At 35.5% G+C, this 16,300-nt stretch overlaps 1 protein-coding gene across 1 annotated transcript; it reads right to left on the reverse strand.

Annotated features, from left to right (window-relative positions):
- Positions 1-8,676: 8,676 nt before the first annotated feature.
- Positions 8,677-16,199, reverse strand: LOC121375297. Its single transcript, XM_041502676.1, has 3 exons — positions 15,843-16,199; positions 12,058-12,119; positions 8,677-9,548 (listed from the first exon to the last, which is right to left on the reverse strand). The coding sequence occupies exons 1-3, from the start codon at positions 16,022-16,024 to the stop codon at positions 8,950-8,952; spliced, it is 843 nt and encodes a 280-aa protein (XP_041358610.1). The 5' UTR covers positions 16,025-16,199; the 3' UTR covers positions 8,677-8,949.
- Between the last annotated feature and the right edge of the window lie 101 nt (positions 16,200-16,300).

Consider the following 16,300-nt stretch of genomic DNA (forward strand, 5'->3'; position numbering starts at 1 on the left):
TCTTACAATGAGTTGTTTTAAAATGTATCTAGCGAGTTTGATACGTTTTTAAACAACTAGTTGTGATATAAATGGTAACTAATGGACATGAATGTATCAATATTTATTCAATTTTTTACATATCCTCAAAAAACAGGTTTTAAGCAAATTTTAACATCTTTTTCGACTAAAAGTTATTTACAGCCGTTGTACTTGTAGCTAACTTACGCGTCACAGACCCATGATTGTCAGGTTAACTATACGTCACAATGTAATCGTGTAGTGTTTCATTGGATGTATGGCAGTGGTGACCTGGTCATCACCTAGAAGCAGCCAGTCGTATGTCTTGAAATTGTTAACACACGTATATGATGTGTTCTCAGAAATAACGCATGGTGTTCTCACCCACGGATGTGTAAGAAACTTATAGCTGAACCATCTGTGCGAGAAATAAATGTGCGCGTTGACACCATAACCCACCACCACCACCAGTTTTATATCGATTTCTATTGAATAATAATTTTGCTCTAATAAAAACGTTTTGAAACACAACATGTGTTGTTTTTCAATCAACGTTTTTGGTGTTGGGGGTTGTTTGTTCACATTGTAATTTATAATGGCCAATTGTCGTTTGTTTAATCTTCAGATTAGTAGTAGTGGGCGTGGTTGTTGTTTCTTTCACGTTATGAAACGGACAGTGGTTGAAATCAAGACACATCCGTGCAAAGCCAGCGAAATATAAAACAAATTGGGTCGCCTTAAGACAGGGGCATAGGCTGCGTCGGGTAGGTGCCCAGGGAAAACGTAGACGAAAGGGTCAGTTTGGTTCATATTCGAACCCTCCCCCCCCCCCAATCACACCACACACACACACACACACACCACCACCACCACCACCACCACCGCCACTCCAGGTCCAAACCATGCTATGCGCCTGTAAGAAAATTTGCTCGACAAATCAAACATAAATTAATTTAAAAAACTTGGAAGAATGGAAATTTATACAATACTTCTTTATTTAATTACGTCTTTACTATATTTCCAGTATCAATAGAGACCACTCAATGTACATAACATGTTTTTATTGGCTTTGTCTGTACAATTGTTAAATATTTTTTTATTCATGTGCCTGTATAGGAAATTATGCAGGTGGGGATCTAGACTGGTGAGCGAAGTCTCTAATAAAATTTGCATGGAACAGGAGGGTTCGACCCCTAACTTCCTCCACCCCTGCCGCCTGCTTTTCTGTATTTGTGTGTACCCATATAGATCTATATATTCCCTGAAGGATTAAGCCAAAGGTAAAATGCGCATTTTAATTTATTCTGCTGATTGTACGCTCAATTTGGACGGTTCGGTCGAAAGGAATGTATGAAGATAAGCCAAAAGAAAGGGTAGCCCGATTTGAACCTGGTTGGTTATCCCTTAATAACTTATAGGATGCACCATTGGTCCACCATTGGCCCACCATTGGCCATCAGCTGCATTCTATCTGGGCAGTACTTAACGTTTTGAAAATGTACGCTTGTGCATCAGTACCGCGTGTATGTGGTTAGTAGCCTTGGACCTAAAAACTATAATTACATTTTGTTGACAAACGGTTATAACTCGACTGGTTAATTATTGATGGGATATTTATGTTAATTAAGTACTAGTCTCGCCTGGAATAAACAAACTCACCTATACAGTATTTAATTTGCCATCACAACAGCATGCAAATGGCTAGTGCATCAATAATGGACAATTAACTTAATGTCAAGGTTTTTTAACATCTTTATGTAGCTCAGTGGTAAAGCTATCGCCCGAGATGCGACAGGTGGTGGGGTCGACCCCACTCGGTTAATATCCGTTTGTCTTTTTGATTTCCAACCAGTGCTTCATAGATATGAACCAATAGGAACTCTGTGTGCATGCGTGCGCGTGTGTGTACGTGCGTGTGTGAAGTAGGAATAAGCGTACAATAACGGATCAGCACTGCCAACCCTCTGCTGAAGCAAAAACGATGGAGACGTTCGGGTAAAATGAGATTGCCTGAAAACTTATCACCATGTATTTTCATCAATCTACTCACACTATTAATTACAAGTAATCCATGTAAACAAAATGCTTAGTGATTAATTTGGGACCTTGTATTGGCATATAGCTATTTGCATTTGTAGTGCTGCAAACATGAATAAACGTTATCAAAATAAGTATTTTCGTTAAATTTTCCCACCTACCAAAAAATGGAAGCCGTACGCTTATAGAAGTAGGGGTATATGCCCGGGAAGAGGTGGAGGGGGAGGGCAAGCACATTAAAAATTTTAAATATTATAGTACACGAAGAAAAATGTTTTATGCTTCAAGTGGAGTGGCATATGTTTTTCATCCACCCTTCTTCTACAGGTCTGTGATATATCAAGGACTGTGATGTAATACTCTGTATATAAAAGACATTGCTGCTGACCGATATAAAGAACAGTTACTCCGTATCGGGCTGCAGGTTTCTTCTCACATTTCCAATGTCAAGTGTCGTAACAGTATCTCGTATCGATTACCTAATAGTAACTGATTATGCAGTATACTGGGACCCCTATCTTGAACATATCAGCCAGGAAATGTGGAGGATGTGCCAGAGACAGACATGCTTGAACCGTCAGTGGATGTAAGCATGTTTTAATTGAATGTGTGTCGATGATTTTGGTTCTGTTTCAAGATTCTGTATATGTACAATCAGAAAAAAGAACAAAAAGTAATACTATTTAAAAAACAAAACAATAATACAATACAGCATAATTTATTTTCATGTTCATATCAAGCTCCCAATAAGTCTGAATCAAAAATATTATTGGTAGTAAATCTTAATGAAGAGATGCATTTTACTTGTAGAATGCAGGAAATTGCATTTCGGAACATTTAGTTTTCAAACTTTTACGGGAAAGTATACCCCCGAACCCCCTAGAAACGTTGTTTTGGGTCATCGATCTCATCTCCCACCCACCCCCACCCCTCAATGTCCATTTGCCTCCGTTGTGCCTGCATATATGTTTCATTCAACAATATTACAGTCTAGTTAAGTTAACCAGCAAACACATTCTGCAATATTGAAGTGTGCCATGACATCATGCCTACGTTCAGCCAACCGTGTTTCGCAAAACGTTTGCAAAATATTTTGACTGGTCATTCGGTTTACTGTGTTAGCAAAAAAACAACAAAAAACTCCAACCCTGAACATGCCCCAGGTCTTATCACAAGAAACAAAGACATATGAAAGCCTCTGTCAGTCGGTCTGTTTGACTCTCTTTGGCTCTATCTGTCTGTCTGTCTCTCTCTCTGTCTCTCTCTCTGTCTCTCTCTCTCTCTCTCTCTCTGTTTATGTATGTAAGAGAAACGGTTGTATGTAAGAGAAACGGAGAGAGAGAGAGAGAGAGAGAGAGAGAGAGAGAGAGAGAGAGAGAGAGAGAGAGAGAGAGAGAGAGAGAGAGAGAGAGAGAGAGAGAGAGATGTATACATATGCGTATATACATTCAGACTGAAAGACTCTTAATTTAAATTATATTTAGGATTGCTGGTTTGTTTTTTCAGTGTGCAACTAAGGCATATAAATTTGTATCGGACATCCATTTTGAAAATCACAGACGATTACGCAAACACATAAAAAATGTCATTAGCAGGATCTTACTTCAGTAAACTGACATAAAATCGAAACTAATTCTGCATGTATCTGGGTCTACGCGGGGGTGAGAATTTTCGTATTCTTTAGAAACCTATTGCAAAATATAATTGAAGAGTGCGGTATTGCCATGGAAACGGAGAACTGCAGATGGAAAATAAAATTGCAATGAATCTCAAAGTAGAGTCAAGGAACAACCCAAGGATGACAAAATCATGATGCTGTTGTTTAAACAAAATGGTTTGGACAAATAGTACCTATTAAAGCTACATGTAGTTACGTGAAATTATGAATATCCACTCTTATTAACAACTGACATCCAATAGCCGATGATTAATTAATCAATGTGCTTTAGTGGTGTCGTTAAACAAAACAAACTTGTTATTATTAACAAAATCGGGAATAGTTTAAACATGAAACAAAACTTTAATATGGCGGATATTACGATTTTCGTGCTAGCAAAATGCATCATCTCAAAAACATGTGATTTTGTTCGTTTCGTATGTATTGATTCATATTGAAGTGACATTTTTTAATTTAAATGTACCCTTTTTGTCAGCTCGAGAATCTTTTTATTTTTTATTTTTTTATTTTTTACCGCAACTCTCTTCTAGGCACCGCCCTGTTTAGGGTACCAGTAAGGTGTCATATGCATTTGTTTCATCTATATAGCTAATGCAGTAAATTAAAAGGTTAACACCAACTAAAACTATCAGTCACAAGATACTATTAGTAAGTCTAACCGGATGTGACAAAGCTGGCTTCTTTGATGCAGTTGGTAATTCATTGGTGATTGCTGGGTTTGCATCCCAGTACCGGCTCAGTTCTAGAATATATTTTAATGACTCAGTGGGACCGACGGTATAAGGCCAGTATACCGATTTCTTTCATTAACCAAGGGGCAGGAATTAGCTCATTCGGTTGAGCACTCGCTTGGGGTGCTTGCGTCGCAGGATCGAGCCACCTCAGTGAATCTGTTCAACTGGTTGGGTTTTTTTTCGTTCGAGCCAACTGGTCAAAGGCCGTGTTATGTGCTTTCCTGTCTGGGGAAAGTGCATATAAAAGATCCCTTTCTGCATTAGGAAAAATGTAGCGGGTTTCCTCTGTTGACTACGAGTCAGAATTACCAAATGTTTGACATCCAATAGCCGATGATTAATCAGTCAATGTGCTCTAGTGGTGTTGTTAAACAAAACAAACTTCAACTTCTTTCATTAACCATTAACTCGCTGTTCTGGATAGACAGCCTGAATCAGATATAAACACGTAAATAAAATCATACAAGGATATTGAAGATACCGATTAGGGCGTAAAAATAAACATACTTGAGATTATAGCTTTAAGATACGACAAAGAAAAATAAAGAAAAGAAGAAAAAAACCCCACAAAAACCCAAGAAATAAATGAATCATAGTTCTCCAATGACATTGCCAAACAAACGTGCATAAAGACGGCCTTCAACTCTGATGAGAACAAAAGCAAGGATTTGTTTAAATTATGTTTGATTAAACTGATGACTCACAAAAGAAATATTTTTTTTCTTTTAATTTATGAAGCGACTGCTTCATTCGATATAATTAATATCCTTTTGTGAGAAGAAAAATATTATATCTGAAAAATTAAATAACTCTAATTCGTCCCACAGGAAACGCCTTTTTTCATGCAAGTTATTTATTTCTGAGCCAACTGATTTCTAAATTGGACACAAAAATAGTTGTTTGTTGGTTTTGTTTTGTTTTGTTTTTGGGTTGTTTTTGCTTTTTTTCCAAAACACTTTTACTTTTCTTCTTACGTCAAACAAAACTGAAATTATTTACAAAGAACATTTTTGTAGGAGGATGGGACGAACTACAGATTAATGCTTTAAGTCCCTTCGTGTTTAATTTCTTTTTCTTTGTTTCTTTGTTCTTTTTTTCTTCTTCTTCTTTTTTAATATTTGCAAGGGCATTATAATCATTTAGGCTACTGAATACTGGTTGTAACCGTCTACAGAAACTGCCGGATATAGAGACAATCGACTCCAAAAAGAAATTAATGTTTGACATCATTGGTTAAAAAATTATGGAGTACATTGAGCTTTGAAAACAACTTTCTGTTCAGTGCTTCACAAACGATAAACAAAATGCGACGGATGGTGCCGTCATGTTTCTAAACTAAGTGTGCTATTCCAAACTTAGAACTTGGAGGCGGCATTTGGTTACATCTGTCATTTATTGTCTAGACAGTGTGTTGTAATTATGTCATATATCTGACACCTAAATAAAAGTCGTTGATTAAAATCATGCCAATAGGTTGTTAATCAAACGCACCTCCTACGAGCTGTCCTTCGTGATCAAGGCGCTAAAGGCACAATAACTTGTTTACGAGTTGTGGTTTTGCAAAATCTTTATGTTAAAAAAGATTTAGAGCTATTTAACCTTTTTATGGGTAATATAGGTTTTTAAAAAAGATGGTTCCCACCCAACTATACAGTCAGCTTTGGAATGTATGCCTCTGAATTTCAATTTATTAAAATAATGTAAACAAGGTCAACAATTTTCGAGGGACCTTTTTCCTATTCCTTTGAAAGTGACCCACTCGTTTCTACTTTTACAGTGTCCACGGACGAAAATGTGCAAACCATTGTTTACCACTCGACTCTTATTACATTATATCTGAAATTGCAACACATTCGGACCTTACAGGCAATTGGCAAACTGAATTATACGACCAAATAAACTCAATTTGAAACACGGAATTAAAGACGTCTGGCGGTTTTACACATCATACAGAGCCAGTTTAAGGATCCGCGGGGCCTGTAGCACAAATAACAGCGGGTCCCCCTTCCCAGGATATATATTTTGCAACGCCCTCGAGGAGGGGGGGGGGGGGGGGGGGGACCTGGGGAAAATAAATGTGCACATCACCGCGGGGGCCCCTGAAGCGCGGGAACCGTAGCATGTGCTACTGGGATAAACCGGCTCTAACATCATACGTGTAGGCCTACTTTCAAAACCTTTTGAAGTGAAAATCTTACTAAAGCATACTATACTATATATCAACTGCCAGAAATAAGTAGGCTTCAATTTTGTTAATTGACAGTACTTGTTTTAGGTTACCATATTATAGAGTACGTATCTTTTATTATGGATACTTTTGTGTCAGGATTTATTTCTTAAAAGTTTATGGTCGTGTAATAGGAATTTCAAACATGTATGTATACATACATAAGAAAAACTTAAATGGATCTATGATACATATTGAAATTTCTGTCCCACCACAATCTGAATAGGCCTGTAGGACCCAAGGGGATGGGTGGACTATGCACCCACCCACCCCCACCCACCCACTCTAGGATAAACATGTAAAATGTTTTGTCCTACTCTATTTAAATAATGATTTTTAGAAATCTAGCTTATGTCCCCACCCCTCCTATTAAACTGTCTAGAGCCTCCCCTATTCCAGATATCGTTCCTACAGGTCTACTGAAGACTATACAATCCTGCAACTGATAATACAGTACAGACAGCCACACGCCTTTTCCTCAGGCTATGGGCGACAGTAATGCTTTAAAACTCTTATTAGATAACGATTTTGGCATATTTTCTGATGTAAAAGTTTAAACCCAAGACCGCAACAAAAGGCTTTGCTCACTCCACCATCGCTGCCAAAGGTCCACGTCCAACAATCACACATCGTTCACGACACACTCATTATACTTATTATATTATTGTAACAACTGCACTTACTACACCATTTCATTAGCAGGAAGGTCAACTGACCCCCGCCCCTACACCTAGTGTTAGATCAAATTTTTTGCATTCGGGTAAAACACGACGAAGACGTTGGGGCAAAATGGGGCGGCACGAAAACTTTTCACCATATATTTCCATCAGTCTACTGACAATATTAGTTTTAATCTATGTAACACGTGTAGCGATTTGTTTGAATCCCCATGTTGCTGTTTGGTAGTAAACAACAACAAAAATTAAAGCTTGTTTTATTTAACGACACCACTATAACACATTGGCTATTGGAAGTCAAACGTTCGGTAATTCTGACACAGTCTTAGAGAGGAAACCGGAAACATTATTCCCTGCAGAAAGGTATCTTTATTATATATACACTTCCCCCACAGACAGGACATGGTGCACTGGTTTGGATCGGATGTTTGGTAGAAATGCAAATACGAATAAACACGTTATCGAGATACAGGCATTTTCGTTAATTCCGACAAAATCAGCCCCTCCCCCCCCCCCCCCCCCCCCCAGTGGGGACCGTAGTCTAATACTGCAACTGGACCAACCACAGTCACACCACACACACTACATCAGAATAGCAGAATAATTCACAGACCACCATTTGATTTCCTCACAAAAATACTTCCACATATTTACAATATCAAATCAATAATGTTTATATTAACACTGCAATGAAACGGTGTTCTTACACTCTTTATTCCATCATAATTACAACATAATACATTCCAAAAGCGGCAATATTATCTTCACAAAAACATACTCCCATTTATTTCTCTATTAAATCAGTCATGGTCGTTTTGAACTTGCCCTTGATCGCATGCAGGTTTTTCAGCACAGGTTAAACCGTACTTAACATTGATTTGGTTGTGTTTTCAGTGTCAAAGGCCAACATATATTAATCTTTTTAAAGACGAAGAAAATCTCCATTGATCTTCAAGAAGACTTCTGCTACAAAAGGCATATCGATTTCTGCTGTTTCTGATGGTAACAAGAACAATGCCCTGGTGAGATGTCTGTCAGATAGACTACAATATAATCGTAGAAGACAAATGCCAACATCGTGTGACGATATCAGGAGTCATCTGTGTGACAGTAATGCCGCCTGACTTTATATATAGCGCTGTTGTGGTCCACGTTGATTGTCTCCAAGTGCAACAGGAAGTCTAAGGATAGATAAGGAGAGTCAGGCCCCAACTTTTTTCGTTTTCTTTTCTCTCCTTTCTATTTTTAGAAGAAGAAGAAGAATTGGACAACAAAGAAGTAAATGATTGGTCTCAATTTACAACAAATAAGAAATGAAAAACATTTACAATTCTTCTTTTTAACATTTATTTGGTTATGGTTATAAGAAATTAAACAGACATTAGCGATAATAATAATATAGAGTTGTTTTTTAACTTTGGATCTGGTCCATGATCTCTTCTCTGGACAGCTGTGCACAGAATAAATCATCCTATATTATTTCAGCTTTACATTTTCCACATTTTATCCGATATAAATATGAAACACTTCTAGATATACAATATTTAGGTCAAGAGATTTGTGCATCTGCTTTGAAGGCTGCGTTCAGCACAGTATTTACTCCCAAGGCTTTTTTACTCTGTGTATTGCCGATGGTGTTTCTAGTGTGTTAGTGGGCTTCACGTCAATATGTATTATACCAGGAACTGGCTTCCCACTTTGTATGATCTCCATTAATTCACTAAAGTTTTGAGGACATGATACTGGGCTTGCAGGCCTTTGAGTGTCAGTTTTATTAGTAAGTGATTCATCAACATTTTGAACAGAAGACACTGGATGAGTAAGTAGCCCATTGGAATTTTGAACAGTTTGAGAATTTTGAATATCACATTCACTAGTAAGTGACTCACAGATGTTTTGAGCAGAAGACACTGGACTAGTAAGGGACTCACTAAAGTCTTGAGAAGAAGATACTGGACTAGCAAGTGACTCTTTGCAGTTTTGAGTAAAAGACACTGGGCTTTGAGAATAGTGAAGATCACATTTAATTGTAATGGACTGCCTGTCAGTATCAGGAACAGGTCTAAAAGACTGTTTAACAACTGATGCTATGCTGCTGTTTTCTAGGGTGTTTTCTTTATCTTCAGTCTTCCCATTAAGCAAAACATCACTCTTTGAAGAGCTCTCCAAATTTAAGCCTTGCAAATATGGCATTTCTAAAAATAAAAAAGCATTAAATGCATTGTGAAATAAAAAATAATGTCATTTCTGCTAAAACATATTTGTAAAGGATCACTTATCATAAGAGAAAAATATCACATGGGGAACTATTCAAACTAAACTTGACAGTAATGTTCTAAAATAGAGATATTAGATATACCTAAAGTTGGGGGCTCATGCAGGATTTCAGCAATAGAAATAAGCAGAATTTTTCATTTGTCCACTGGACGAGTACATCAAGAAACCTACTTGTCCAGCAATATTTTCACTTGTCCAAATAAAATGTTTTGTTTTATTAAAATACAAGGACCATAGTTTTGATTGCTCAAAATTAAATTGCATTAAAACATTTTACTTGTCCACTAACAACCATTGAGGTACATTTTGTTTGTCCAAGCAGATTTTCACTTGTCAGGACAAATGGACAAGTGTTTATTTCGAACACTGGATTTATCCATGAGGGAGTGCAGCATTTCAAAAGGGCACCCACAGAATTCAAGAAGGGGTGCAACATTTAAAAATGTCACTTACAATATTCAAAAGTCCAATAATATATAGCAGTACTCCACATGAGCATCAAGCTAATGGAGATATTACATGTCGTCCCACTAAACACAAATAAAAGTATTACATGAATGATTCATTTACTACACACCGGATATTTGTGATTACTTCAAAATTCCCCTCTCCCTGGATCCATGCCTGTAAATATGTAGCTATAAAATGCTAATAATTAAAACTTCATATTTTGGGGCATTACTTTACCAGCTACATTTCTCACTCCAGCCAGTACACCACAACTGGTACATTAAAGGCCGTGGTATGTGCTATACTGTCTATGGGATGGTGCATATAAAAGATCTCTTGCTGCTAATCGAAAAGAGTAGCCCATGAAGTGGTGACAGCGGGTTTCCTCCCTCAATATCTGTGTAGTTCTTAACCATATGTCTGACACCATATAACCGTAAATAAAATGTGTTGAGTGTGTCATTAAATAAAACATTTCCTTACCAGCTACATGTACCTATCGAGCTCAGAGTAACTATTATCCTGTTCATTATTTAGACCCAAAGTTTTTTGCAAATGTTACGTTTATTTCCTATGCAAATGACTAGTTATTTACAGGAGAAATAACGTGCATTCCGAACACACAGAGATTTTTAAAAAGTGGAATTAAGTCAACTTCGTGCATTTTATATGATGATTTGTATATAAAACCTGTCGGGGTTTGGGTTTGTTTTCATGTAAATGCAAAGAAAACAAATATCGAATAGGAAATAAACGTAACATTTGCAAAAAACTTTGGGTCTGTATAATTGAACAGGATAATAGGAAGTGTTCACACTAAGCAGTACTGATTACTATTTAGTTTATCTACCAATTGTTAATTTATTTTGCACTTAAAGTATTTTGTCAAGCAATGAGATTTTTAAAGGTTAACTTTATAACAAAATTATTAACTACAGGTGTATGAGCTACATGATTAAATTAACTATTTAAATCCATTTTACTGTGTACCTTGTATTTCCAGTAACAAGTAAAATGTACTATTTCTACTTGTGCTTTCATGAAAGCACTGGAAAAGTCTTACAAAATATCTGTGCTAAATGTTCAAACGTTATTAGAAAACAAGGATGCTTGATTCAAAAACAAAGATGACATGGTTATTTATATGTTATGATATTCTTGATCACTTTCTGTAGGTCATTACAGTTGCATTTGAGGGAAATTACATGAACTACATCATTATTCATGGGAGTTAACTCAGTGGTACTTTTTCCTTTACGCCAAAAAGCAATTTAATACAAAAAGTTTTTTTTAATAAAATTGAAATAGCCTTTATTTGAAATGAAAACAAATGTAATGTCATCTCCTGATATTTGACTATATTAACTCGGCAAAAAATTTTTTGTCTGGTTTTGACATTACACTTTTAAGTGGTTATGTCTGCTCTCTTTTTTTTAAAAGAAAAATAGAAAATACCACAGCAAACAGTGTACCTAATTCACTTAATAATCACACCAGTATTTTTCCAATTTAATCAAATCATTTGGTATTCAGATATTTGTTTTCCCCTCTATTACAGATTCTGCCACTTCTTGCAATTTATATTTGTCTTCTACTACAATGTTTGCCATTCCAGCCAATGCTTGCAATTTTGTGTTAAATTGTGTAAATTTAAAAAATCTCCTGCTTTTTGACAAAATATTCTGTTTTTTTAACACACATCTCCTGCTTTCTCTTGACTAAAGGTTGACAGGTCTGGTGCTCCATAACTAGTACATCAAAGGTCATGTACTATCCTGTTTGTGGGGAAATGATGCATATAAACGGAGAATAAAACATTTTAACTGCAAGGTATAGTTTGCTGTATAATTTTTCTACATCAAGAACCACAGTTACCACATATATATGACACTTAATTATAAGTAATATATTAACTATTGTGCTAAATAAAAGATTTTGTATCATTTAACTTAACTGTATGTTAATTTGTAAACATACCCAAATTTTGTTTTCTCTTTTCCCAATCCATAAACTCTTGAAATGTGATTGGTACAAAATATCTGAAAATAAAAAATAAACTTACTTTGTAGTAGACATTATCAGTTAGAGTAACACAATTAGAGATTCGAATGTACTGTATACATGTACAACTGATGGTCAATAGGTTTCTTTAACACTTGTTCTTATTTTGAAGTTTTAATATGCAATACTGAATACAATTGCTGTTGTGTAATGGTCAGTTTATAAAATGTGTCCTTATTTCTTGTTTTGGGGTTATTTTTTGTTTAGGTATTGTTATCGTGTTTGGTTTTTTTTGTTTGTTTGGTTATTTTTTGGTGTTTTTTTTCACATCTGCCAATTTCTACACCTAATCTAATTAATGAAGTACAAGTGGCATTGTTTGGCATCATATCACATTAAATAGTAATTGTTACTCACGGTCAATAATCAAAAGTTTGAAAACAAAATGTTCCCTGGAAGTCTTGTCTCGTACAAATGAGTTTATTAACATTATGAATATAATTGATATTTAGCCCATTGAGCTATTTCTCATTCCAGTGACTGGTACATCAAAGGCTGTGGTATGTGTTATCCTGTCTATGGTGCATATAAAAGATACCTTGCTACTGATTGAAAAATGTAGCAGGTTTCTTCTCTAAGACTACATATGTATATGTCAGAATTACCAAATGTTTGACATCCACTAATCGATGATTAATAAATCAATGTGATCTAGTGGTGTTGTTAAACAAAACAAATTTTGTTTTAACTAATTGATATTTAAGTATTCTTGAGATTGTAGAGGACTATGGTAGTATTCATTGTATTTTATGCTGTGACAGATTAATTTTGTTTAATTAAAGTGATCCCTATTATATCATTATTGGAATGTTTTAAAACATCATTTACACCTTTAACATAATAATGAAAACTGACACTCAAAAATTACAATGCGAGTTAAAAATAATGTGTTATTCATATGAATGTCATTTCATTTCAAGTTATTTTGTGCTTATATCGAATTAAGGTTCAAGCACGCTGTCCTGGGCACACACCTCCGCTATCTGGGCTGTCTGTCCAAGACAGTGGGTTAGTTGTTAGTTGGTTAGTGAGAGACAAGAGGGTGTAGTGGCCTTACACCTATCCACAGGCCTGTACCCTGATCAAAATCCTAGGGGTGGGGGGGTGGGGGGCACTACTTTTTATAAACTAATGAAACACTATACAAATTAAACCCTGAGATGTATATGCTATTTTCTGGAGTAAAAAATAGAAAAAAGAAGAGATTCTCAGACCCCCCCCCCCCCCCCCCCGAGGGTACAGCCCTGATCCATTGAGCCCTTATATTATGAGTGTATGTTTGTGAACAACAAGGGAGAAAACTCTTAAATCTTTTGTAACCAATAAGCCATCACAAATTATTTCACCTCACACAAAAATCTGGGGCTTGTAACTCAAAGCAGTCGTAAATATTTTGGTGTTATGTGTTCGTCACGACAGTCGTAGGGAAAGTTTAGTAGTATAACCCGAAACACACATAGCTTTGGCGTAAAGCATACGTTAAGCTAGAAAAACACAACTGTAACTCGACAGTCTAAAACACTTACGACAAGGGGATTCCCCTGCTGGCATCAATGACACCCACTGAAAATGTCTGTAGCATTTTAGTGACAACAAATGGGTGGGTGTAGTTCAGTGATAGAGTGCTCACTTGATGTTCAATGGGTGGACGCAGAATCAATCGCCATCGGTGTACTTGTCTTTTTTCCTTCTCAATTTGTGTCCCACGACTGATATTTCGAAAACTTTTGAAAGGCATAGCCTGTGTGGCAGCAGCGACCCAGTGCCCCCTCTCCTACCTCCCCCTCCCATCGCATCCATAAGTGTCGAAATAACCATGTTAGATATCACATAGTAATTTATCAAATATGCTGAAGTGTTGTTAAGTAAATTACAAATCATCTTTTAACATCGCACACACTTCAGTAATGATTGGGCTATATAATGATATAGGGTTTTGTTTAAAACGTTTAACCCCAGAAACAAGTTTGGTAGTGTTAGGGTTAGAGGGTCCTGATATCACTACCTTACAGTCATGTTATAGATTATAGGTTCGCCTTTTTAATCACACAAACTAATGTTACGTCCATGCTACAACTGGTCTGGGGTACAACTAAATTTTGTCGTAAATCTGAAAATTTACACCTGTCCTAGATAAGGACTAAAATTGCGAGTGGTTCGTGTTACACACCTAACCTTTTAGTATTGCTCTCTGACTACCGTAAGTTTAGTAGGCCCTTTCGACTGCTTCGAGTTACAAGCCCCTGGGGCCTACTTCACAAAGCTCTCTTACCATTTTTTCATTGCAATGCAAGATCGCTAAGTGTACTTTATAATCTTAGAAAACACTAAAATTATTATTAAACATACAAATTAAATTTAAAAAAAAGAAGTTTGAACATATTTAATATGAAAGAAAAGTTTTGATGGTACAAGGTATAGCATATAATCCGATGCAATTTGTAGATAAAACTGATTTTAAAACATTCTTTCACTCTTAACTCACAAATACATATATTTTACATTATCAAGAGAGTAATAAAAATATAGATATACCGGTACTGAAAGATACAATATACTGTATGATAATTTGTTAATTAATGACATTGTACATTTGTTGTTCTAAATGAAAAAACACTACATTTCTAAAGGTAAATATACTTTTATTGAAGTTTTCGCCATAAAATCATGCTCTTTTTAATATGTTTACTAACATATGAAGTAGTGAATATATATTATCAATGGAAGTGTGCTGAACTACTACACACTGTTTCAAAGTGTTTCCCTAAAGGGATTTCAATTCAAATATGGACCTTTTGCTTTAAAACTTAAATAGTAAAATATAAGAAAAGTATAAACACAAAAAAGATATTAACCTAGCTTAAAATTTCTGTTTGTACAATTTAACAATTGTTTACATTTTATTCTAGTAAAATCAGTTATTCTTGTGCAAGGCAATAAGAAATTTTTTAAAACCTTGCTGTGATTTAACATTCAAACTTGACCAATACTGGTATATCAAGACCAAGATACAAAATAGTATTTTATCCATTTAATAACAATACCTCTTAAATATTTTGACTTGCACAATAAAATGTAATAATATTTTCAGATTTTGAGAAAAAGAAATATTTTCAACCCTTAAATTTCTCTATACATTTCTACTCCAGTCCCATTTTAGAATTTACAAAATTCAGAACCATGAAACTTGGCTGGTTTATTCAGGGTCTAACCAGAGTACTCTGACTAAGAGAGCTAGACGGACATTTGGATGGTTATACGCTCTCATTACCTATTTAAGAGGCTGTTGTATTGTTATTAAATTGATAAAATACTATTTTTTATCTTGGCCTTGATATAACACCGTGAAACCTATCCAAACTGGACCCTGAATAGCCCAAGTACTCTGACTGTAAGAGAGCTAGATGGACATTTGGACAGATATACGCTCTCATTACATGTCCAAATGTCCGTCTAGCTCTCTTACAGTCAGAGTACTTGGGCTATTCAGGGTCCAGTTTGGATAGGTTTCACTGTGTTATATTTTTTTAAACTTGGGGTATCAACAAAATTAAACACTAATATCACAATACCTTAGACTCTACGATATCGTAGAATGGTCATTAATGTTTTTCTGTATCTGATTAACCCCCCCCCCCCCAAAAAAAAGAAGACAGACAAAAAACAACACACTTCAAATTATACTCTATACATGTACTCACTTTGAGTAGTAAAATAATTTTGCCTTGAAATACTCTTGCTCGCTTGTCTTTTCAGAGCTACATTTTATTAATCGTTGCAGTCCTGTCTTAAATCTTTCATCGTTTTTAAAGTCATATTTTAAAAACTGTACAAATTTGTTTTCTTGAAGCTGAATATCATCTTTCTCTGGACAAAAATTCATGTTTCATTAATGGTCATAGATCTTAAAGAATTATTTTTAAATACTGTAATATTATTATACACATCACTGATTTCTGCAATGTCTTGTTTCTATACTACATTGTATAAGAAACGCAAACTCTATCAAAATATATTTACTTTAACAACTAAAAACAAAGAATATTACAACCCGGAAGTAAACCGGAAATACACACAGAATGTTATATAACAGACCAATCAACTTCACTGTTGCAAATATATGTTTCAGGCTCATCCAATGACAAATGTCGTTAGAAAC

The sequence above is a fragment of the Gigantopelta aegis genome, chromosome 6 (assembly GCF_016097555.1).
Source record: "Gigantopelta aegis isolate Gae_Host chromosome 6, Gae_host_genome, whole genome shotgun sequence".
NCBI lineage: Eukaryota > Metazoa > Mollusca > Gastropoda > Neomphalida > Peltospiridae > Gigantopelta > Gigantopelta aegis.